The 26,818-nt window shown below is 42.7% G+C and overlaps 1 protein-coding gene across 1 annotated transcript; it reads right to left on the bottom strand.

Annotated features, from left to right (window-relative positions):
- Nucleotides 1–1,065: 1,065 nt before the first annotated feature.
- LOC121868809 lies at nucleotides 1,066–26,818 on the bottom strand. Its single transcript, XM_042369759.1, has 3 exons — nucleotides 26,699–26,818; nucleotides 13,553–16,847; nucleotides 1,066–2,094 (listed from the first exon to the last, which is right to left on the bottom strand). The coding sequence occupies exons 2-3, from the start codon at nucleotides 16,826–16,828 to the stop codon at nucleotides 1,771–1,773; spliced, it is 3,600 nt and encodes a 1,199-aa protein (XP_042225693.1). The 5' UTR covers nucleotides 16,829–16,847; nucleotides 26,699–26,818; the 3' UTR covers nucleotides 1,066–1,770.

The following is a 26,818-nucleotide window of genomic DNA, read 5'->3' as shown; positions in this document are numbered from 1 at the left end:
CATCCACATTATTGCTCTCCATGCCAGATACAGTATTTAAAAATGGGAATGAAAATCAAAGCAGCAGCAGTGTAAGTGAATGATCAGGGAGTATGTTGGTGTGTGAGTCTTGGGGAATGATGCACCAATGATGGGTGATATTAGCTTGTATGAAGTGATAGGGAGTGAACCAGATTATATATATATATATAAATATATATATATATATAAATATATATATATATATAAATATATATATATATATATATATATATATATATATATATATATATATATATATATATATATATATATATATATATATATATATATATATATATATATATATATATATATATATTATATTTCACTTAACGCGTCAATTGAACCCAGAGGGTCCCTGCTAAGTGAAATCCGCGCTAAGTGAACAACAGAACATATGGGATTAATTCCAATAGAAACCGGCCCGACCCCCAAACTCCACTTTTTGAAGGCACATACCTATGTTGTAGTAAAAATAACATCTTAATTTTATGATGGTACATGCACACAATTAATACTTAAGAGAAATAGAGAAATACAGTCGCCAAGTTAATGTCCATTCAAATAATGGACTCAACTCCCTCCCCTCTCACACTACACAGCCGGCTAACAGATGGTCGGTCGGTCCCTCCCTCCCCCCCCCACCCCCCACCAACCGTCCCAAGGAGATGTGTGGGATAACCTCAAACTAAAGTTAGGAAAATATAATTGACATTGCTGGATTCCTTGTAAGACCAGGAATATTTTGAATATAAATGTCATATATTTTGCACAAAAGATACCATAGTTACCTAGAGAAAAAATTTTTATCTAAAAATTGTAAGTTTAAAGCAAAATATATGATGTTTATATTCAAAATGATCACCAAATTATAAGAATTCCAGCAATGTAAATTATATTCTGGCCTGGTAATTTGTATGAATTTTATGAGCTAAAACAGGCAGTCAGGCAGGGTGGCGGGTGGGGCAAATCTAAAAATAGCGTCTCGGACACTCACTGCGTATATGTGGAAAAAATCCGCGTTAAGTGAAAGTTCAGCTATGGCAAGGCACCGCGTATATGCGAAAACGCGTTAAGTGAAACCGCGTTAGGCGGGGTAAAACTGTATATATATAAAACGGTGAATAACACCGACAGCCATCACCATTCGTTCGTAGTCTCAGTAGCACCTAACGTCATCTATCGGCATGCAACAAAGACTACTATTCATTTGCCATTTCATGTTTTTACAGTGCTTACCATAGTACTGTATTGTCATCTTAGTACAATGAGTAACAATCATAACAACAATAATTTGGTAATAACATATCACCAAGGGCAGTGCTAACAAATTAACTTTATGGTATTTTACCCTCAATTTATAAACACTATGGTAATGGGTTTACCTACCAGAATTATAATTGAAAATTTAGTTCTTTTATACAGACTTACTGTATCATGTTCCCTATTAGTAGGAATAAACATTAAATAATTAAATACACAAAAAAAAAAATTCTAAATATTCCCTGCTGAAATATGGGATGCATCTTATATTCTGTGAAATACGATAAATACTTCAGCTATATTTATTTTCTGACATGAAAAGGTCTGTTTTAAAGTGGCAAAATATTCTATTCTGGTCTGGAGGTTTTACAGTTTAGAAAGTTTAAGCAGCCCGTCAATACTGAAAAGAATATTCCCTCAAACAACCTTTATTCATGTGTTTGATAATGTTAGATCTCCTCCCCAACTGCTACTGTAGGGAATAAATCAACTAGGTGACATCCAGTCTTCATTCACCTGCACGATATCTTTCTCCTCCCCAGCTGCCATTGTAGGGAATAGATCAGGTGACATCCAGTCTTCATTCACCTGCACGATATCTTTCTCCTCCCCAGCTGCCATTGTAGGGAATAGATCAGGTGACATCCAGTCCTCTTCATTCACCTGCATGGTATCTCCCCTCTCCCCAGCTGCCATGGTGGGGAATAAGTCTGGTGCCAAGGAATCCTTATCAGGTTGCTTTACAATGTGGGAGTCACTTCCATTCCTTTTTGTTGGGATGACCTCGGTAATGTAGCCACCATTGCATAGCTGCACCAAAAGAGAACATATTTGAGAACTTTATTTACTGTACTGTAGCTACATACTGTATTTACATGTGACCATCAATTCATAATATAAAGTGTAACACTTACATAGTCTGAGTGCTCAATGAAGGGCATCATACAAGGTCACCAAGGCACTCAAATATAATTGTAACGAAAGTATTTTCTTGAAAGTAAATTTAAAAAAAATAGTTTGATGAACAGATGAAAAAAACAAATTCACATAAGGTTAGATTTTTTGCTGTAGGACTTGGCATACTTACAAGTTTTATGTCTGTAGACTAAAGAACAGTCTGATATACTGTACAATACTCATTAATTATCTGCACGTCAACTGCATTCTCGGCACGCAAACAACAAATTTAATTTAAAAGAAACATTGCATTTGTTGTTTATACAATAAAATAATGAGTTTAAATCCAACCAGAATTTATTATCTTGTTTATCATCTTTTCTTGAAATTTTACATGTTATTCTCAAATTATTTTGTAACAAATGAGGATTCATGTCATTAAGGATTACAGCAACAACACAGCAATACTGAAAAGCATAAGCAGGTATGTGAGGTATATAACAATGTAAAACTGGGGAAATTTACTGGTGCTACACCCATCCATGAATTTGAACCCTACAAATGGGATACCAATAAACTTGAAGCAGCTGGAAGAGATACGTTATTCTGGTAACATTGTGTAAGGAGGGAGGTGGATGACTAGGGGTTAGGTGGTGGTGGTAGATTCACAGAGTTGTGTGCAGGAGGAAGTTGCCAAGTATTGTTTTTGTATAATAAGGATAGATGAAGGCCCATATTTCTTCCTTACAAAGCTAGTTGTCCCTCCTGCCTATTCATTGTGAGAAGTCAGAGCTGATAATAAGCTTTAATATTTCTCTGATCCTGACAGTACAGTACCTCGGCTGCATTGTGATTGGCTACTGACATTGTTGACGTCACCATATATATGGAATTTATAAACAGGTATCATTGTCTTCGTCATAATACAGTGTCCCCTTCTACCTACATCTATAATTAACCAGCAGAAATCAGTAACATGACAACTGTATGCTGCACACACCCCTACACCCCTACCACCTCCTACCCAACCCTCTACCCTCTGCTACCAGATGATGGACTCTACCAGGTGTTTTGTTATTCACTGGTTTCACACTGACTGGGTTCACATTTGTGGGAGAGTGTAGCATTCAGAACTTACCCCAGCTGTACACACAATCAAAAAAGTATTCTTACAATACTTGTACACTATTGTATAAATCTTAGTAAGTGTACTCCAGGTTAGTAATGTATCCCAAATGGAGCCTTTGACTGCCTGTTCTAACATACACAAGTGTAAAAGTTAACAGGCCATCAGTGTTTCACAGGGAACACACTCACCCTACCTCATCTCAGTGTGATAGACTCACTTTAAACACACCAAATATCTCTTACGAGATGCAAATGCATTGTCTCCTATTACACACCTATTTAATGCATCAGTATGATATAGTTTACTGTTCTAGTATACAACAAATGTATATGAATAAAAATTTTCCCCATGCGACGGCACATCTTGTCATGTCCCAGGTTTGCCCTAAGGTTAACATGAAGAGTACGAAATTTGTCCACAAAATGTAGCAGACAGAATGCAATAATGTTTTATCGGATTACCTCAATGTTGAAAAAATAAATAAATAAAATATCAGCAATCATAGATTTAAGATTGCTTACAAAACACGCCAGTGGATTGGAGCACCTTTGTCCGGCACAGAGAACCTTCCAATCCTCCATCTTCTTACATCACATTAAATCGCCACACTGCTATCATCCAGCAAACAGCAGATAGGAGCCAATGATATTCTATATGGAAATACACATTATGTATTAAAGTTATAAACTAGCCAGAAATACTTGCATTCAGCATCCCTAGTCTGGATACTATTGTGAGGTTCCTTAAGGTCATTCTGGTAGTTTTACTATGATGTAAATAAACACAGAGTTGCCAGTTGCCACTTTTTACCAACTGCACCAGACACTGTACCAGGTGGAACTGTGGCAAACTGTAACAGCTATGCTAGTGCCAGTAATAAAAACAATGTAGACTAAGAATCACCGACCAATCTGCCATGGCAACAGCACCTTTTCACACACACACACCAACCTACCCATTAGCTACTTGGGTGGTCAGTCATGTGTCTGTTACACACTGTTGGCAAGTACTGGGCATGTACAGTCAACCCTCGCTTTACGCGGTCCCACATTCCGCGTTTACGCGGTACCCTGCCAAAACAGGAATGCTCACATTCTGCAGGCGTGTACCCCTTTACGCGGAGAGCGGCTGGCGAGCCGCGCCATTTTTGGATCCAAACCTCCCACCATCTCTCCCGCCCTCTCCCACCATCCGCCATGTTGTGTAAGCGGCTTGAGCATGGTGCACACAAGGTCGCCCAGTCATCAAAACATTACCGAGTTCTTCACCTGCCACCCACCACAGCCGGCCCAAGTCAGTGATAGTGATAATTATAGTGAGGATATGGACTTATATGGACTTTGAGGGGTTTGACAAAGAGGCCCTGCAAGCCTCTGTGGTGGATAGTGATACAATTGATACAAGTGATACAGGTGAGGGCCAATAATCTGCCCTCTGCCTCTGAACCAACTGCTCATCCCTGTGTGCCCAGCCATCTTTTCTACTAATGTAAGTTTTAAAAAACCTAATATTATTGATATTTCTCTTAATATTAATTGTGTGTGCATACCATCATAAAGTTAAGATAATATTTTTACTACAACATAGTTGTGTGTCGTCAAAAAGTGGAGTTTGGGGGTCGGCCCGGTCTCTATTTCAATTAATCCCATATGTTATGTTGTTCACTTTACGCGTTTCTCACTTTCCGCGGTACCCTGTGGGTTGAATTAACCGCGTAAAGTGAGGGTTGACTGTACTGTGTTAGTTTTGGTCAAGTATGATCTTAAATGATCTCACACTTAGTGCTGTCACAACACTGGCATTTATTCCAAAAGTTCACAACTCTCCCTGCAAAAAAGTTTGACCTCACAATTTTCTGAATTTGTGGCTTCATCATCCAGAGACTGTGACCTCTGGTGGGGCAGGCCTCTGTTAGCTTCAGGTATAATCACTCCACTGAGTAATGTCCACTGAAGTGCTTATAGACTTATATTAAGTCACCCCTTGCCCGTCTATAGTACAAGCTAAGCAACTGCAGGCGTTCTAAGCTCTCTGGGTAACTGAGGTGCCAATGTGCAGGCACCAGTTTGGTGGCACATTTTTGGACATATTTAATCAATGACAGTCACCAATTTACTTGGAAAGAGTGAGATCTTTGAAAAATGCAAAGGTATTTTCAGTTAAGAGCAAGCATATCACCAAATGTGATAACAAATGTACTGTACCGTACTGTAGTATTAAATATTCACAGGGAAAACCTCTAAAGTCTGTCCTCGACTCACGACAGGGTTCCGTCCCGACAACCAGGTCGTAAGTCGAAAAGGCGAAAATAATAAATAGAAATTCTAAAATGGGTGTCTCTTTTTCTTCTCAGCACCACGAGAACTCTCACTTTAACACTTGCCAGCCATTTCAAAGGGAATTACAAATGGAAATTTTGTCAGTACACAGCGCGATCACTAACATCGGGACTAGAAAATACGTAATGTGAAAAATATTTTATTCGACCATGGCCACCATATGTCGGGGTTGTCTTAAGTCGAAGAGAGACTGTATTACCTCTTTACATATGAATTAATATTGTTTTTTTTTCTTTAGTAAACCCTCTTCTGCATTGACCAGAACGGAAGTAATCTTTGTACAGTATCTAAGACTGATAAGTCACTTTACTCTTCATTTATAATGTCCATCCCATAATTGTACCAAATATATTTCTTGAGGTGATTTTTTGTACAATTACAGTTTTTGTGAGTACAGTACAGTACTAATTGATGAAAAAAAATCCTGTACAGTAAAACCTCTAAAACTCGCAGTGCCGGATTTAGACCTGTGGAGGCCCATGGGCAGCCTCTTTGTGGAGGCCCCATCATTATAACTACCCAAGAGGGTGGGGTGGCGAGTGAAGCAAGCCTAAACATCTGGGAGTTCCGGGGGGCGCTGTAAGCCCCCCAGGAAAATTTTGAAATTTGAACACTTCTTTGGAGAATTTTGAAGCCATATGCAGTTATATTGAGGAAATTAGAACATTGAGAAATTTTTAATTAACTGTATATTTATTGATAGTGTACAAATTCCCAACACACACACAAAAGTAAGACATGACTGGAGTCATTCATGTGATTTCAAGTCGACCAACCCTGATATAGCTACTACCGTACACGTGGAGGCTCCTGGGCAGCTGCCTACTTTGCCCACTCCTGAATCCAGCCCTGATAACTCGACATCTGATAAGTTGGAATTTGTGATAACTCGCCACGGCACTGTATAACCTTTACATTTTTTAGCAGTCGGCAAATTGGCGCTAAGTTAGCAGGAGCCCAGAGTCACACACAAGAACTTGGCAAGCCAGCCCACACTTGAGCTTCAGTTGGCAGCCTGTGAGCATCAGTTTACATGTGCCTCTCATCACAGGTAGACCTTCTGACAGTGATCAAGTGTCTGTGAAATGTTACTGTACAAATGGTGTTAAGTATTATGTATGGAGTGTAGTCTTAGGTTTTTTAGAACAATTATATACAGTACCTGTGAAGTGTATGTTATGTATAAAGTGTACAGTACCGTACATACTGTAAAGTAGTGTTATGTTTGTAGGATTAACAATGCTCATGAAATGTTGCACACAGTACAATATACAGTACAGTTCATATATATATATATATATATATATATATATATATATATATATATATATATATATATATATATATATATATATATATATATATATATATATATATATATATATATATATATATATATATATATATATATATATATACATACATACATACATACATACATACATACATACATACATACATACATACATACATACATATATATATATATATATATATATATATATATATATATATATATATATATATATATACATATATACATACATTCGGCCCTTAACATACGCGGGGGTTAGGTAACAGAGATACCCGTGAATGTTAAAAATCCGTGTACTTTCACTGGCATTTTAAAATGGGAGAAGAGTAGTAGGACTGTTAACTAAACACACAGAGACCTTCGGCTCAAACTGTCAAACATATCACCTCAACCCCCCCACCCCTCGCTGGCTGGCTGGCTCCGTCCCTCCCTCCCCCATCTGCTCAGCCGGGGGTTTATTTAGGCTTACAGTTTTTATCTTATATAATATCTCAGACTAAAGTTAGGAGATTATAATTTGCATTGCTGGAATCCTTGCAAGACAGCCAATAATGTGAAAATAAACGTCATATATTTTGCTCAAGAGAGAAAAATTGTTGTACATTAGTGTACAGTACTGGTTTTCAGTTAAAAAACTGTTGTATTACAATAATATTCTCTCCTAATTGACTTGAATAAATACGTGAATGGAAATATACAATATTTTTGTTGAAACTACCCGCGTTTCAGTGTAAAGTGTCGTAATAATAAATGGTAAACAATTTGCCTTCGGCACTCTGTGCTTCAGGCACGGCGAGCCTGAGTTTATAGGACGTAGAGTGTTTTTACTGAAGGTTTTGTTGTTCCAATACCCTCAAAAACTTGGGTTGACCTATATCAACAAGGAATATCATAAATTAACGATTTTTGGGCAAAAAAATCAGGGTCGACCTACAATGCTGATGTCAACACAAGCGTAGTTACAGGGAGACTGACTGAGTGAGGGAGCTCGGGGGTGGCGTGACACGCGTGTGTGTGTGTGGGGTGGCGGGCGGTGTGCGGTGCCGCGCACGATTTGAATGGCGCGCAATTTGAATGTACAGTCGGCCCTTAACATACGCGGGTTTAGCATGCACGGATTTGCAAATACGCAGATTGCCCCGCCGGAGGAATATTCTGTTCATTGAAGTAATTGAAGTACATTCAAATCGCGTGCCATTCAACTCACGCGCGGCACCTCACACGGGACACCGCCCGCTCCCGCAACCTCACACACGCACACTCATAGCTCTCCCTCACTCAGTCAGTCTCGCTGTAACCACACTTGTGTTGACATCAGCATTGTAGTTGCAAAAATATTACATTTCCATGAATGTATGATATCAAGCTCAGTATGAATAGAATATCACTAATATAACAGTATTTTAACCGAAAACTATTAAAAAAACGAGTAACATATCTTGAACATCGGAAGGTTAGGTAAAGTCTTTTGTTTTCATGTACGGTAGTTTATCCTAATTTACATTGAAATACCCTGTACATTACGTTTCAGCAAAACTACTAAGGTCTTTAAGTGTATAACAAGGTTATTAAAAGAATATTACATCAACAATAAAAAAAATATGAAACAGAACTCTCTGGCTGGAAAATCAGACATATAAGTCTCGTTGTCAACAACTGTTGTCACCAAGATGATTGTTATTAACTCTAAAGTGTTATATGTAAGTAACAACAGAATATGTCTTATGAATAAAGAGAAAACTGTATACTGTACAGCACAGTACTATAAAGAAAAAATTAGAACAAATAAATGTTAGAGTACAATATAATGTATCTGAGTGCAGCTGACAAGAGGGGACAGGAGGGGGGCTTCCACCCCCTCTCTCCCACAAGATTCCTTTAACACTTCTTTTTCTTTTATCCTTTTCACCACTGATCTGCTCATTAGCCGCTTGGGCAATCGGTCACGTCTCCGTTACGCACTGTTGACAAGTACTGGGCATGCACCGGCTCCTGAATGTACCTGAACCTGCTCCAGTGTTGGACAAGTCTTGTCTTGAAAGAGCTCACACTCGGTGCCATCAAAACACTTTTGGGCAGTTTGTTCCAAGAGTTCACAACTCTCACTCCGAAAAAGTTTGCCCTCACGGTTTTCTGGACTTGCGGCTTCTTCAATCTTGAGCTGTGACCCCTTGTGGGGCGAGCGTCCGCCAGCTCCAAGTAAGGACACTCGACTGAGTAGTGCCCCTTGAGATGCTTATACACCTCAATTAGGTCACCCCTTGCCCGTCTGTAGTATAAGCTAGGCAAGTTAAGGCGCACCAAACTCTCAGGGTAGCTTAGGTGCCAAAGTGCAGGCACCAGTCTGGTGGCCCTCCTTTGAACATTTTCAACCAACTGACAGTCCCTAGCATATCTCAGGGACCAGACGGGGTGACAGTACACCAGATGGGAAAGCACTTCACTCTTGAAGATCGTTACGATGAACGGACCGTCTAGATATCTAAACGACCTTCTTCTAAGACCCAATAATTTATTTGCCTCATTTACCTTCTTCTCGCAATGGCCTGAGAACTTCAGCTCATTGTCAACATACACACCTAGGTCCTTCTCACATTCAGTCTCAACTAGTGCAGTTTCTTCATCCCGTTGGGACACATGATACGCCTCCTTACCGTTGGCACGCCCCAGGTGCATCCTCTTACATTTCGTGACATTGAATCTCAGCAGCCATTTCTTCGACCATTCTTGGAGCCCACAGAGATCCTTCTGCAGCTCTTCACAGTCCGCATGGTTCTTGATTTCCCTGAATAACTTGGCGTCATCGGCAAACATTTGTATGGAGGAGTGTACAACGTCAGGCATGTCATTTATGAAACAAAAACAACAGCGGGCCCAATACGCTGCCCTGTGGTACCACGCTTGTGACAGGCCCAAAACATGATTTTGTGTCATTAATCACCACACACTGCTTGCGGTCATGTAGAAAGTCTTCTATCCACGCTACGACATTTCCCCAAATTCCGTACCCTTCCAGTTTGATTTTCAGCCTTTCATGGGGTACACTGTCAAAAGCCTTTGAAAAATCTAAGTAAATATTGTCGATATTACCACCCCGTTCCAGAATATGGGTCCAAATATCCAATACCTTGAGCAGTTGTGTTAATCAGGAGCACCCTGGCATAAAACCGTGTTGGCAATCCTTTACAAGGTTGTTTCGTATTAGATGTTCCATTGCGGCATCTCTGATAATACTCTCAAGTACTGTAACTTAAATATTATGTTGGTCAGGCTCACCGGTCTATAGTAGTTCGTGAAGTGACAATCGTCCTTCTTGAAGGTAGGACTCACATAAGTCATTTTCCAATCAATGGGGACCTATTGTTCATCCAGGCATTTACAAAACGGAATCTTCAGGGGCTCGGCAAGCTCGTTGCACAACGCATTTAGCACTTTGGGTTGCACCATGTCAGGGCCGGGACTCTTGTGGACCTTTAGCTTTGACAGTTTATTTCTAATACCTTCTTCTGTGAACACAATGTGGGTCAATGCTGTGTCGAACCGTCTGTCCTCTCTTGTGAACACCGATGAAAAGAAGCTGTTCAATGCCTCAGCTTTATCCAGGTCAGAATCTGCATAACTACCATCTTCAAGCCTCATGTCTGATACTCCTACTCGTGTTTTTAATTTTGACTTTGCATAGCGATAAAACGCCTTTGGGTTTGACATGACCTCGCTTGCAACCAGCCTTTGGAACTCGTTTTCAGCCCTTCTGCTTTCTGCCTTTGCTTGGTTTCTGGCTCTTACATACATCTTCCTGTCCTACTCATTGTTTGACCCAACCCACATCTTGAATTTCTGGGTTTTCTTCTTAACTTTGTCGACTGCCGCGTGGTTCGTGTGTAGGGATCCCCTCATATTCCTAGAGGCACTGGGTTTGGTCTTGGGTGTATATTTATCGATCAAGTGGGTCACTTTACTAGTTATGATATTCGGCGAAATGTCTGTGTTCTTGTGCCTTAATGAATCAGGCCAGTGGATACCCCTCATCCCGTTGTATCATTTGCACCTTGGCCTGGTCTTATGTGAACTAGGTAACAGTTAAATCTGAATGACAACACTATACGGTGACTGGTGCCAACTGGGGCAAGGTGTTCCAGTTTGGCTACCATACCCTCCTCGTTTGTTATGATGAGGTCTAGTGGCTTGGGTGATTGCTCCCTTCTGTAATGTGTTGGGTCTCTAACATGTTGGAACAGAAAATTATCTCTCAGACTTTCTACAAAAAGAGTAGCAGGGTTATTCAAGTCATTTGGGGGTGAACTCGTTTCTCCAGTCGATGTCGCCATAGTTAAAGTCCCCCTTGATAAGGAGGTGGCTAGGGTTGAGCATTGCCGCGTTGTCTATTAAGGCACTTAAGTCCCTTTGATTTAGTGGGCCACAGTTTGTGGATCTGTAGATACACCTGACAATAAGTAAGTCCCTTCCCTTTAGTTTAATTTTACACCACTTGGACTCTTCAAAAACATCCTCCCCCTGTACCCTCACCTGGCTGGCTTTAAGGTCTTGCCTGGCATAGATAACCACATCCCTCTTGCAAGTTTCATGAGAAAGGTTCGTAAATGAGTCCTATCCAGTAATACTGAACTCACATTCCTCTGGGTCGATTCTCCTGTTCTTGTACAACAGTTTGACAACTCCCACAATATATGGTTGGTGTACTTTCAGTAGTGTTTCAAAATCCTCTCTCTTATCAAGGAACGTGTCAGTATTAGTGTACATGACATTCAAGTCGGAATTTGTTCTCGGTAACGTCTCTGCTCTTAGTAGTAACCCCCCCATTTTCAGAAGCTGCAGCATTTGCTAAGTACACTGTATTTTGCAGGGTGAGGTTAGAAATGTCATTGTTTACAAGGCGCTTGCCTCCTCCCGGGTGATAGGCGGAGCTGGTGCCACCTCCCGTGTGGGGGGTAGAACGGGTGGAGGGTGCGCTGCTGTCCCCCGGCCATGTGTCGGCACACTTGCTTCCACTACTCTCTTTGAATACAACCCATGTACACCTGTCCCCGCTCCTCCTCAACTCCTCCCTTCTCTACTTTAAGCCTTGCAAGAGCTTCCTGTGCTGTACCCTCTGCATTACCGTGCAATCTAGGTGAATGAATACTGTACACTCCAAAATGCCTCGTCCTTGCTTAGTTTTTTGCCTGCCGAATAACCTCCCATTTCTCCTCCTCACTCACTAGTGTGATCCTGAGGGGGCGAGGCATAATTCAACGATACATAAATATAGTGTTATGACAGGTCAGGAATCCAATGCTCTGTTCATTCATATGAGAGATAATAAGCATTGCATTGACTGGGATAATGCCTCCTCAATATTACCTTGTAATTCAATTGTCAGTAGGAACATTATAGAATCCAGTCTCATTAAACATACTGAATCTTTGAACATGAATTTGAGTAATGGTATGTACAAACTGGATAATTTTGTGATTAAGAAGATTTGTAACCAGGTGAGAAGGTTGGGTCATCTTACCCTGTGACCTGACTACAGATAGCAACTGTGCTTAGAGATGGCATGGTCAATTTCTATGGATTAAGAAGATTAGTAAGGGTCACTGCCTTATGACCAGAACATTGTGGACCCCTGCTGTCCCCTAGGGACTTGATCTCACTCTCCTTTACTGTATATATTAGCCTTCTCAAGTATTTCTCCTTAGTCTGTACTCGCCCCTGAAGATGTGAATTAAACAAAAGCGCTTGGGAACTTCGTGTATTCTTGTTTCCTTGTGTTTATCAGCTTATACTTGGATCACGTGCACCTACAGTGATTTACAGTGAAGCCTCGATTAACCGACCACATTTGGGGGAAGGGGCCGACGGATAATCCGAAAGGTCGGTTAATAATACATAAAGTCTACGGAAATAAAACATACATTTTCAAAGTACCTTTCCCTAACCAACCTCATTTAATTCCCTCTACCGGTATTCATTTTTGTTCATTTGCCACTCATATTTCAATAGAATTTGCTTTAAAACACTAACCACTTTAGTAAATAAATATGAACCAGCACAGAAACCGTGAATAAAAAATGGAAAAGTCAAAGAACATATGGCATCACAAAAATTGTGACCAAGTCCCAAGTTGCTGATCTGACTTTCTGCCTCATTTACACACAATTGCAAGGTCTCAATTGCTTCTCTTACTATTGACAACATAACATACATATATTGTTTCTCATTCTTGATTTTTGTTTTTTCATTTTTATTTCTTTATGGTTCTTTATTACTATTATTATTATTATCATCGTTATTAACATTATTACTGTACATTATCGCCCCCCCAGGCCCCGATGTGGGTCAGTGACCTGTGCCCGGGTGGGCTAATCCCCTTAAAAAAAATTTTTTTTTTTTTAGGAGTTCGGGATTGACGGTTAATCCGAAAGTCGGTTAATCGAGGGTCAGTTAATCGAGGTTTTACTGTACTTGCATGTATACTTCAGCACATGCAAACACTATATACTGTACCGTAATACATAATCTTTCTTTCAAGTTCTCCTTTCTATCATTACCTGTATAAGTAAAGGTATGCAGTAAAATAATCCTTACCGTATTGTCTTTAGCTTCATTTAATGGTGAAAAGGTTGTGTTGTGAGGTCCAATGGCAGCAGCACTGACAGGAACTCCATTCTGGCTGCTGAGGGTCATGATATTGGAGCCGCAGTCCTCGCCACGCTCTGGTGGCTGGAGGCGAGGTACTGGGCTCCTGCTCTTCTCCCAGCTATCTTTTGATGTAGGTCTGTCTGAAATCTGAAATAAAATTTCTTCTGTTGTTGGCTTCTTGCCGTACCATACCAGCTTTGCCATGTACTGAACGTTCATACCCGAGATTTTTGAAGCCCTCTTCATTGAGCAGTGCCATGATTTTTGTTTGTTGGAAATTTTTATTTGATTATCCAGAGGTTTGTCACAACTCAATCTCTTTTTATCTATGTATACTACTGATTTATGGAAAGCAACAAGCACTTCCGTCTCCTTCACGAAGCGGCAATGGACCTTAAGAATTCCATAATCCTTACAAACTTTAAGTGGAAATCCTGTTGCATCTGATATTATCTGACCAGTGGAGCTTCCCTGTCTCAACACGTGCCGAGGTCGTAGAGGACCAGAGTTTTCTGGAATATCATTTATAAGAATAATCCTTCCAGCATCACTTAGGTGCACCTTAATACTGGAACCTTCAATCCAAGTAGAATTTCTTTTAATATAGTTGTTAATAACCTTTTCATCCTGTGGCGGCTTCTTTCCCTGCCAGGCCAACAATGCTTCGTGAGTGACCGTCTGCCCCAGCACTGTATGTGGTGAAGATAACTCTGTCACCTCTACATTCACAAGCATGTCATTACCAATGAATTTTACAAGAGGGTCACTCCCGGAAACTTTTAACTGATTTACATAAAATGCATCATGCCTCACAACTATAATTTTTGTATTGTTTGCCACAATACCAAGAGATATACTGGCCATTTTCCAAATACATGCACCAATATAAGATACTGATCTCTTGTTAGATTCTTGAACTGAAGGTATATTAGCATCAACTTCCCTGACTTGTCTTGGTTTGGAAGGTCCTTCTGGAATGTTTGTGGAACATTGACAGTTTCTGTGAGTTAACATTTTTGTTATTGAAAAGTTTTTGTATAATATTTCTTTTGAATCTGTTACATCTGAAGGACTCTTCAATAAATCACTTATATTTAGCTGTTTAAGCCCCTGCCCTGCCACTACAGCTCTATGAGTCACAATGGAGTTCAATACTTCCATTGGGTGGGGCAGTGGCTCGATGAATGCATTTACCCGTACACTTTTGGAGGAGAATTTGGCAAGAGGGTCACCCGGAAGAACTTTCTCACCATTCACATAGAACTTGTCCTGTTTTATTAGTATACTTCTGTTGGAATGTGTGACAACACCTTGGGAAATACTACTGAAATGCCAGACACAGCCTTCTACCCACACTTTGGCACTGGTCATGGTTGTCCCAGTGGTGCAGTAAAAATTTTTTCCCAGAGATTTCACAGCACAGTTTAATGGTTGTGGTGATAAGTGTGGAGAGCCACAAGTGGATGACATTGTCTGTGAAACATTTACACCCTTAGCTTTATTTTCCTGAGGGAATGGCTTACTGCTGACCGAGGGATCTTCTTGTGGCATCGTCGTAAATGTTGCAGTCGTAATAGTACAAGCTGAAGAGGACTCAGTGTCAGCACCAGTTTCAACTAGCTGTACCAGCAGGGCCCTCCACCTTGACACTTTGTCTTCATGGATTTGTACAACATGTGCCTTCACTAGTAAGCCAGATGAAAGAGGTGACCCTTTCTTCTTGTTTAGGATGTTGATGTTCTCTTGTGTGACACCTAAGGAAACATTCCATTTCCCAACACAAAATACGAGGGTGTAGGTTCCCCTCATAACCTCCAGTTTTGCGGACACGTCACACCACAAACACTGATATATATTGTGTCGAACATACTTGCCACTTGGCTTTCGTTTGTATAGTTCCCCACTGTTTAATTCTATGGGTATGCTGTTTCTCTGTGGTCTTTTACCGGACCACACACATGTGCATGTGTATGTTAGAGTTTCTGCTGCTCTGCCCCTTAACAGTCTACACACTGTAGCAAATACTGTCCCTGTAGGCCAGGAGGACATCAAAGACAGATCCTTTGGGTCTGTTTGACTCCCATCAATGAAAACTACATCTTTCATGAACTCTGATATTACTAGTTTGTCATCATACTTTACTTCAACATAAGCAGTGTGTTGTTCAAAAACAAAACGTAATACAGGAAGTTCACGGCTGTCTATATATATATATGAATCATCCAATGATTCAAAAACTGATTTTGGCTTCACTTTCTGCCAGACAACTACAGCATGGAATGCCTTTGAACAAGGTAAGGCAATTGCGTCAAACTTTACGAGGGTTTTATCAGGAAGTTCAGAGAGTAGAATTGGTACTTCTCCTCTCCACATACATCTACACCCAACTATCATGTCCTCTGACACTGTCATTCTGATGTATACCAACACTGTAATCTTCCTCACATGCGTCAAGATGTACTGTTCACCAAGGATTGTACACAATTGACCATTTTGATTGGTTAAACATGATAATTGATGACATTTGTGCTGCTTGTCGGTCTCAGAAGAGGCTAATAATGCGTTATGATTGCTAGCATGGAATGAATTAGATTGTCTCTCTGATTCATTGATGTTCTCTTTACTGGAATGTGTCACTGAGCAGTAGGCAGAGGCCGTGACAGCAGTGTGGTTACAAGGAACATCCAATAGTTTTTCATCCGTATTACGTTCACATGTCAATTCTACATGCTTCTCTTGTTTAATTATGTTTTGACATATATCCTTTGCCCGCCCATTTATGGCAGTGTTCTCGCGAAGGTTCTGTTCATTCTGACAATTTGTATTGACTCCAGTTCTTACTTCTTTTGTCCTCTTAGATGATAAGAGATTTCTATTTTCTGCCTCGAGATATTCCATTCCCTTAGAGATATCTTGACCTTCATCTTTATAAGTCACCATAGCTTTTGTCTTTATTACCGGTTGACACTTACTGGGGGATGATCTTCCCTTTTTTTCCTGTCGTTGAGGTTGTGAACCTTCGACTGTAGTCCCTGGTGCCCTCTCTTCTTCGTCAGTTTTGTGCGGTTCATCCTCCTCCTGTATCTCTTGCTGGGACCCTTGGCTTATTGTCACATTCTCTCCCGCCTCATCCCGCAATCTTGGTGAAACGTTCTCATCAATCAAGTACTCTGTGTCTGATAATTCCTCGTTCTTCCTCTTCCAGCACAGACATTGAAACATTCCCCTGGAGCCTTGCCCCCTGTGGTATTAATTAATTCATTAATTCAGGAGTTGTGGAGATGAGTTTCTAAATTTGTTTACAAGGAAAATAAACAGTGGGGTGCCTTGATTAAATCCTTAGACACTACAAATGATTTAACCTTTCCCATAACATTACCAATAACTTAACTTCCACATAACACAGTACCTATAGCTCCCCAACAGTACCAATGACCTATAGCTCCCCAACAGTGCCAATGACATATAGCTCCCCAACAGTGCCAATGACCTATAGCTCCCCAACAGTACCAATGACCTATAGCTCCCCAACAGTGCCAATGACATATAGCTCCCCAACAGTGCCAATGACCTATAGCTCCCCAACAGTACCAATGACCTATAGCTCCCCAACAGTACCAATGACCTATAGCTCCCCAACAGTGCCAATGACCTATAGCCCCAACAGTACCAATGACCTATAGGCCCCCAACAGTACCAATGACCTATAGTTCTCAACACAGTACAATGACCTATAGCTCCCAACAGCCAATGACCTATAGCTCCCCTCAACAGTGCCAATGACCTATAGCTCCCCCAACAGTACCAATGACCTATAGCTCCCCCAACAGTACCAATGACCTATAGCTCCCCAAACAGTACCAATGACCTATAGCTCCAACATACCAATGACCTATAGCTCCCCAACAGTACCAATGACCTATAGCTCCCCAACAGTACCAAGACCTAGCTCCCCAACAGTGCCAATGACCTATAGCCCCCAACAGTACCAATGACCTATAGCCCTCAACAGTACCAATGACCTATAGCTCCCAACAGTACCAATGACCTATAGCTCCCCAACAGTGCCAATGACCTATAGCCCCCAACAGCCAATGACCTATAGTTCTCAACAGTGCCATGACCTATAGCTCCCCAACAGTGCCAATGACCTATAGTCCCCAACAGTACCAATGACCTATAGCTCCTCAACAGTACCAATGACCTATAGCTCCCCAACAGTACCAATGACCTATAGCTCTCAACAGTACCAATGACCTATAGCCCCCAACAGTGCCAATGACCTATAGCTCCCCAACAGTACCAATGACCTATAGCCTCAACACAGTACCAATGACCTATAGCTCCCCAACAGTACCAATGACCTATAGCTCCCCAACAGTACCAATGACCTATAGCTCTCAACAGTACCAATGACCTATAGCTCCCCAACAGCCAATGACCTATAGCTCCCTCAACAGTGCCAATGACCTATAGCTCCCCAACAGTACCAATGACCTAGCTCCCCCAACACAGTACCAATGACCTATAGCCCCCAACAGTACCAATGACCTATAGCTCCCCAACAGTACCAATGACCTATAGCTCCCCAACAGTACCAATGACCTATAGTCTCCTAACAGTACCAATGACCTATAGCTCCCCAACAGTGCCAATGACCTATAGCTCCCCAATACACCAATGACCTATAGCTCCCCAAACAGTACCAATGACCTATAGCTCCCCAACAGTACCAATGACCTATAGCCCCCAACAGTACCAATGACCTATAGCTCCCCAACAGTACCAATGACCTATAGCTCCCCAACAGTACCAATGACCTATAGCTCCCAACAGTACCAATGACCTATAGCTCCCCAACAGTGCCAATGACCTATAGCCTCAACAGTACCAATGACCTATAGCCCCCAAACAGTACCAATGACCTATAGCTCCCCAACAGTACCAATACCTATAGCTCCTCAACAGTACCAATGACCTATAGCTCCCCAACAGTACCAATGACCTATAGCTCCCCAACAGTACCAATGACCTATAGCTCCCTCAACAGTGCCAATGACCTAGCGCTCCCAACAGTGCCAATGACCTATAGCTCCCTCAACAGTACCAATGACCTATAGCTCCCCCAACAGTACCAATGACCTAGGCCTCACAAAGTACCAATGACCTATAGCTCCAACAGTGCCAATGACCTATAGAGCCCCAACAGTGCCAATGACCTATAGCTCCCCAACAGTACCAATGACCATAGCTCCCAACAGTACCAATGACCTATAGCTCCCCAACAGTACCAATGACCTATAGCTCCTCAACAGTACCAATGACCCATAGCTCCCCAACAGTACAATGACCTATAGCTCCCCAACAGTGCCAATGACCTAGCTCTCAAATATACCAATGACCTATAGCTCCCCAACAGTACCAATGACCTATAGCTCCCCAACAGCAGCCAATGACCTATGCTCCCCAACAGTACCAATGACCTATAGCTCCCCAACAGTACCAATGACCATAGCTCCCAACAGTACCAATGACCTATAGCTCCCCAACAGTACCAATGACCTATAGCCCCAACAGTGCCAATGACCTATAGCCCCCAACAGTGCCAATGACCTATAGCTCCCCAACAGTACCAATGACCTATAGCTCCCCAACAGTACCAATGACCTATAGCCTCAACAGTACCAATGACCTATAGCCCCAACAGTGCCAATGACCTATAGCCCCCAACAGCCAATGACCTATAGCCCCCAACAGTACCAATGACCTATAGCCCCTCAAACAGCAACAATGACCTATAGCCTCAACAGTACCAATGACCTATAGCTCTCAACAGTGCCAATGACCTATAGTCTCCCAACAGTACCAATGACCTATAGCTCCCAACAGTACCAATGACCTATAGCTCCCCAACAAGTACCAATGACCTATAGCTCCCCAACAGTACCAATGACCTATAGCTCCTCAATAGCAATGACCTATAGCCTCAACAGTACCAATGACCTATAGCCCCCAACAGTACCAATGACCTATAGCCCCCAACACAGTACCAATGACCTATAGCTCCCCAACAGTACCAATGACCTATAGCTCCCCAACAGGTCCAATGACCTATAGCCCCAAACAGTACCAATGACCTATAGCTCCAACAGTACCAATGACCTATAGCCCTCAACAGTACAATGACCTATAGCTCCCCAACAGTACCAATGACCTATAGCTCTAACAGTACCAATGACCTATAGCCCCCAACACAGCAATTAACTCATAGCTCCTCAACAGTACCATGACCTATAAGCCCCAACAGTGCCAATGACCTATAGCTCCCTCAACAGTACCAATGACCTATAGCTCCCCAACAGTACCAATGACCTATAGCTCCCTCAACACAGTACCAATGACCTATAGCTCCCCAACAGTACCAATGACCTATAGCTCCCCAACAGCAATGACCTATAGCTCCCCCAACAGTGCCAATGACCTATAGCCTCAACAGTGCCAATGACCTATAGCTCCCAACAGTACCAATGACCTATAGCTCCCTCAACACAGTGAAATACCTATAGCTCCCAACAGTACCAATGACCTATAGCTCTCATGCCAATGACCTATAGCCTCAACAGCTACCAATGACCTATAGCCTCAACAGTACCAATGACCTATAGCTCCCCAACAGTACCAATGACCTATACCTCAACAGTACCAATGACCTATAGCTCCCCAACAGTGCCAATGACCTATAGCTCCCCAACAGTACCAATGACCTATAGCCCCCAACAGTACCAATGAATAGCAGCCTCAACACAGTACCAATGACCTATAGCCCCCAACAGTACCAATGACCTATAGTCCCCAACAGTACCAATGACCTATAGCTCCCCAACAGTGCCAATGACCTATAGCTCCCCAACAGTGCCAATGACCTATAGCTCCCCAACAGTACCAATGACCTATAGCTCCCCAACAGTACCAATGACCTATAGCTCCCCAACAGTACAGCCTGTAGCTCCCCAACAGTACCAATGACCTATAAACCCCAACAGTGCCAATGACCTGCAAATACAACAGTACCAATGACCTATAGCTCCCCAACAGTGCCAATGACTATAGCTCTAACAGTGCCAATGACCTATAAACCACAACAATTACAATGACCTATAGCTACAACAGTACCAATGACCTATAGCTCCCCAACACAGTACACCTATAAACCACAACAGTACCAATGACCTATAAACCACAACAGTACCAATGACCCATAAACCACAGCAATGTCCAATGGCCACCGCAAACAGTACCAATGACCTGCAAACCCCAACAGTACCAATGACCTAAGCTCTAGCAATGCCAGCCTCAAACCACAGCAGTACCAATGACCTGCATACACAAATTCAATGACTCAAACCACAACAGTGCCAATGACCTCAAACACACAGTACAATGACCTGCCAAACCACAGCATACCAATGCTCCACAACAGTGCCAATGACCTAAGCTCAGCAGTACCAATGACCTATAAACCACAACAGTACCAATGACCTATAAACCCCAACAGTACCAATGACCTATAACCCCAACAGTACCAATGACCTATAAACCACAACAGTGCCAATGACCTATAGCTCTGCAAGTGCCAATGACCTATAGCTCCCCAAACAGTACCAATGACCTATAGCTCCCCCAACACAGTACATGCCAATGACCTATAATCCCCAACAGTACCAATGACCTCAAGCTCCCCAACAGTACCAATGACCTATAGCTCCCCAACAGTACCAATGACCTATAGCTCCCCAGTGCCAATGACCTATAGCTCCCCAACAGTACCCAGCCAGCCTAAACCTCAAACAGTACCAATGACCCTAGCTCCCCAACAGTACCAATGACTGCAAGCCTGTACCAATGACCTATAAACTACAGCAGTGCAATGACCTATAAAATACAGCAATGACCTATAGCTCCCAACAGTACCTATAGCTCCCAACAGTACCAATGACCTATAGCCAACAGTACCAATGACCTATAGCTCCCCAACCATGACCTAAGCTCCCCCCAACAGTGCCAATGACCTATAGCTCCCCAACAGTACCAATACCTAGCTCCCCAACAGTACCAATGACCTATAGCTCCCCAACAGTGCCAATGACCTATAGCTCCCCAACAAGTACCAATGACCTATAGCTCCCCAACACAGCAATGACCCTTAATACAACAGTGCCAATGACCTATAGCTCCCCAACAGTACCAATGACTGCAAGCTCCCCAACAGTACCAATGACCTAAAGCTCTAGCAATGACCGATAGCCAATGACCTATAGCTCCCCAGTGCCAATGACCTGCTCCCCCAACAGTACCAATGACCTGTCCCCAACAGTACCAATGACCTATAGCTTACCCAGTACCAATGACCTATAGCTCTAACAGTACCAATGACCTATAGCTCCCCAACAGTGCCAATGACCTATGCTCCCCAACAGTGCCAATGACCTATAGCTCCCCAACAGTACCAATGACCTAGCTCCCCCAACAGTACCAATGACCTATAGCTCTAACAGTACCAAGCTGCCACAAACCTGCCTGGCTCCCCAACAGCTGCCCCCAGCAGTACTGGCCTCAAAAACTCCTACAGTGACCTATAGCTCCCAACAGTATGACCTATACAACCCAGTACCAATGACCTATAGCTCCCCAACAGTACCAATGACCTGCAAACCAGTACCAATGACCTATGACTCCCCAGCAGTGCCAACAGTGCCAATGACCTATAGCTCCCCAACAGTGCCAATGACCTATAGCTCCCCAACAGTACCAATGCTACAATACAACAGTACCTGACTACAAACAGTACCAATGACCTATAGCTCCCCAACAGTGCCAATGACCTATAGCTCCCCAACAGTGCCAATGACCTGCTCCCAACAGTACCAATGACCTATAGCTCCACAACAGTACCAATGACCTCATAGCTCCAACAGTACCAATGACCTATAGCTCCCCAACAGTACCAATGACCTATAGCTCCCCAACAGTACCAATGACCTATAGCTCCCCAACAGTACCAATGACCTAAGCTCCCCAACAGTGCCAATGACCTAAGCTCCCCAACAGTGCCAATGACCTAGCTCCCCAACAGTACCAATGACCTATAAACCACAACACAGTACCAATGACCTATAGCTCCCCAACAGTACCAATGACCTATAAGCTCTAACAGTGCCAATGACCTATAGCTCCCCAACAGTACCAATGACCTATAGCTCCTAGAGTACCAATGACCTATAGCTCCCCAACAGTGCCAATGACCTAAGCTCCCCAACAGTACCAATGACCTAAAACCTACACAGTACCAATGACCTATAGCTCCCCAACAGTACCAATGACCTGCAACAACAGTACCAATGACCTATAGCTCCCCCAACAGTGCCAATGACCTGCTCCCCAACAGTACCAATGACCTGCAAACCACAACAGTACCAATGACCTGCCAACCAGTGCCAATGACCTGGCTCTAACAGTACCAATGACCTATAGCTCCCCAAACAGTACCAATGACCTATAAACCACAGCAAGTACCAATGACCTATAGCTCCAACAGTACCAATGACCTATAGCCCCCAACAGTGCCAAGGACCAAGCTCCACAACAGTACCAATGACCTCCCACCACAGCAGTGCCAGCCTGCAAGCTCCCCAACAGTGCCAATGACCTGCAACCCCCAACAGTACCAGCCTATAGCTCCCCAACAGTACCAATGACCTATAGCTCCCCACCAGTACCAATGACCTATAGCTCCCCAACAGTGCAATGACCTAAAGCTCCCCAACAGTGCCATGACCTATAGCTCCCCAACAGCAGTACCAATGACCTATAGCTCCCCAACAGTGCCAAGCCTATAGCTCCCCAACAGTACCAATGACCTATAGCTCCCACAACAGTACCAATGACCTATAGCTCCCCAACAGTACCAATGACCTATAGCTCCCCAACAGTACCAATGACCTATACCAACAGTACCATGACCTACTAAACCCACAACAGTGCCAATGACCTCAAGCTCCCCACACAGTGCCAATGACCTATATACAACAGTACCAGCCAAGCCTGTAACACAGCAGTACCAATGACCTGTAGCTCCCCAACAGTACCAATACCAAACCCCCAACAGTACCAATGACCTAGCTCACAGTGCCAATGACCTAAGCTCCCCAATGCAGCCTGGCTCCCCAACAGTACCACCACCTGCAACCACACAGTACCAGACTATAGCTCCATGCCATGACCTGTAAACACAACAGTACCAGTGACCATAGCTCCCCAACAGTGCCAATGACCTATAAACCACAACAGTACCAATGACTATAGCTCCCCAACAGTACCAATGACTATAGCTCCCAACAGTACCAATGACCTATAGCTCCCCAACAGTGCCAATGACCTATAGCTCCCCCAACAGTACCAATGACCTATAGCTCCCCCAACAAAGCTCCCCAACACAGTACAATGACCTATAGCTCCCCAACAGTACCAATGACCTGCTAACCCCAACAGTGCCAATGACCTATAGCTCCCCAACAGTACCAATGACCTATAGCTCTAACAGTCGACCTTAGCTCCCCAACACAGCACAAATATAGCTCCCCAACAGTGCCAATGACCTAGCTCCCCAACAGTACCAATGACCTATACAACACAGTACCAATGACCTTGCCCCCCAACAGTACCAATGACCTATACTACAACAGTGCCAATGACCTATAGCTCCCCAACAGTACCAATGACCTACCAAACCACAACAGTACCAATGACCTATAGCTCCCCAACAGTACCAATGACCTGCAACCCCCAACAGTGCCAATGACTCAAAACACAACAGTGTAATAGCTCCCCAACAGTACCAATGACCTATAGCTCACAACAGTACCAATGACCTATAGCTCCCCAAACAGTACCAATGACCTATAGCTCCCCAACAGTACCAATGACCTCAAGCTCCCCAACAGTACCAGCAAAAATACTATAGCTCCCAACAGTGCCAATGACTATAGCTCCCCAACAGTGCCAATGACCCCTGCCAAACCACAACAGTACCAATGACCTGCAAACCACAGCAGTACCAATGACCTCCAGCTCCCCAGTACCAGGCTGCAAACCACAACAGTACCAATGACCTAAGCTCCACAACAGTGCCGACCTGCAACCCCAGAACACCTATAGCTCCCCAACAGTACCAATGACCTATAGCTCCCCAACAGTACCAATGACCTATAGCTCCCCAACAGTACCAATGACCTATAGCTCCCCAACAGTACCAATGACCTATAGCTCCCCAACAGTGCCAATGACCTATAGCTCCCCAACAGTACCAATGACCTATAGCTCCCCAACAGTACCAATGACCTATAGCTCCCCAACAGTACCAATGACCTATAGCTCCCCAACAGTACCAATGACCTATAGCTCCCCAACAGTGCCAATGACCTATAGCTCCCCAACAGTACCAATGACCTATAGCTCCCCAACAGTACCAATGACCTATAGCTCCCCAACAGTACCAATGACCTATAGCTCCCCAACAGTACCAATGACCTATAGCTCCCCAACAGTGCCAATGACCTATAGCTCCCCAACAGTACCAATGACCTATAGCTCCCCAACAGTACCAATGACCTATAGCTCCCCAACAGTACCAATGACCTATAGCTCCCCAACAGTACCAATGACCTATAGCTCCCCAACAGTGCCAATGACCTATAGCTCCCCAACAGTACCAATGACCTATAGCTCCCCAACAGTACCAATGACCTATAGCTCCCCAACAGTGCCAATGACCTATAGCTCCCCAACAGTACCAATGACCTATAGCTCCCCAACACAGTACCAATGACCTTTAGCTCCCCAACAGTACCAATGACCTATAGCTCCCCAACAGTGCCAATGACCTATAGCTCCCCAACAGTGCCAATGACCTATAGCTCCCCAACAGTACCAATGACCTATAGCTCCCCAACACAGTACCAATGACCTTGTCATTGGTGACCCGCTGAGTACAGTATGCTACAATGTAAATTATAAAATTTTAAATAAAAGATAAAAAAAACTACAATACTCCACTAAATAAAAGTATCAGAATTTTCTGAAGAAAAGGGGGGTGAGGAGCCTCCCTGGATCCGCTTCTGATTACGCTAACTTAATATAATCCCCCAGATTCCGTTTAGGTGGTCACTCAGAATCTTCAGGGAAACTATAAGCTTGGGATTAATCACCATATATACCCTTTAGTTGTCAGCAGCGTTTGCAGTAACACACACACACACACACAAATAACTCCCAGTAAACACTGCTCCTTACACTGTCACTATGTTGAAATGAACTGTAGTTTGAGCTTTTCCACATCTAGTTATTATATGTCTTACTTGTGTCACTTATGTTACTTGTACATTATTTGTAATTCGTAACCCATTCCCCAAATATGTAACTGTATATTTTCAGCCTTCTGGCTGCCAAGCTCTTTCAATAAACCGTTAATTATTATTATTATTATTATTATTAAATAACGTGTGCCTGGCAGCGCGTGGGAGATAAGGCTGTCTCGTGATTTTTTTTCAGATAATATCGTTGTGAACTTGTGGCCGAAGTTTGATATCAGTCTATCAGCTGATGGCTCTAGTCAGGAGTCTAGTGCTTAACACAAAAATTTTCATGACTAAGAGTCTTAAGAGTATGAAGTTAAGCCTATTTGTATTTGAAATACAAATGGCAGTTAATATTCCACATATCACCGGCAAACAAACCTAAATCATTTTACAGCATTTACATACCAAATTTAAATGTGTACAGGTATAGTTGAAAAAAACTTTCCCAACGTTCATGTTGTTTACATTTTACGCTAACGAAAGGATAAAGTTTACATTCCGAGACAATCGAGTCACTACACTGTATTTTGATAACAGAAATTATATCAATGTTCTTGTATATAACTTTACCTATTTGAAAAATACAAAATTTTGTTTGTAAACAAATATGCGGTTACATTTGTTGTGCGTGATCCTTCAGGCTCTTAATTCTGTTTACTGTAACTGTACTAAGGTTTACCTGTGCACTCCTCTTGAACTTTTCCGCAAAATATGGGCACCTTTTTACAATGTTTCCTGACACAATGCAACTAGCTCATTTTGATAGTGCATTGACAGGTTACGTCGGAGATTACACGGA

This window comes from Homarus americanus, unplaced genomic scaffold (assembly GCF_018991925.1).
Source record: "Homarus americanus isolate GMGI-L3 unplaced genomic scaffold, GMGI_Hamer_2.0 scaffold30535, whole genome shotgun sequence".
NCBI lineage: Eukaryota > Metazoa > Arthropoda > Malacostraca > Decapoda > Nephropidae > Homarus > Homarus americanus.
The sequence above is the reverse complement of the archived record's forward strand: the minus strand, read 5'-3'. Positions and strand labels throughout refer to the sequence as shown.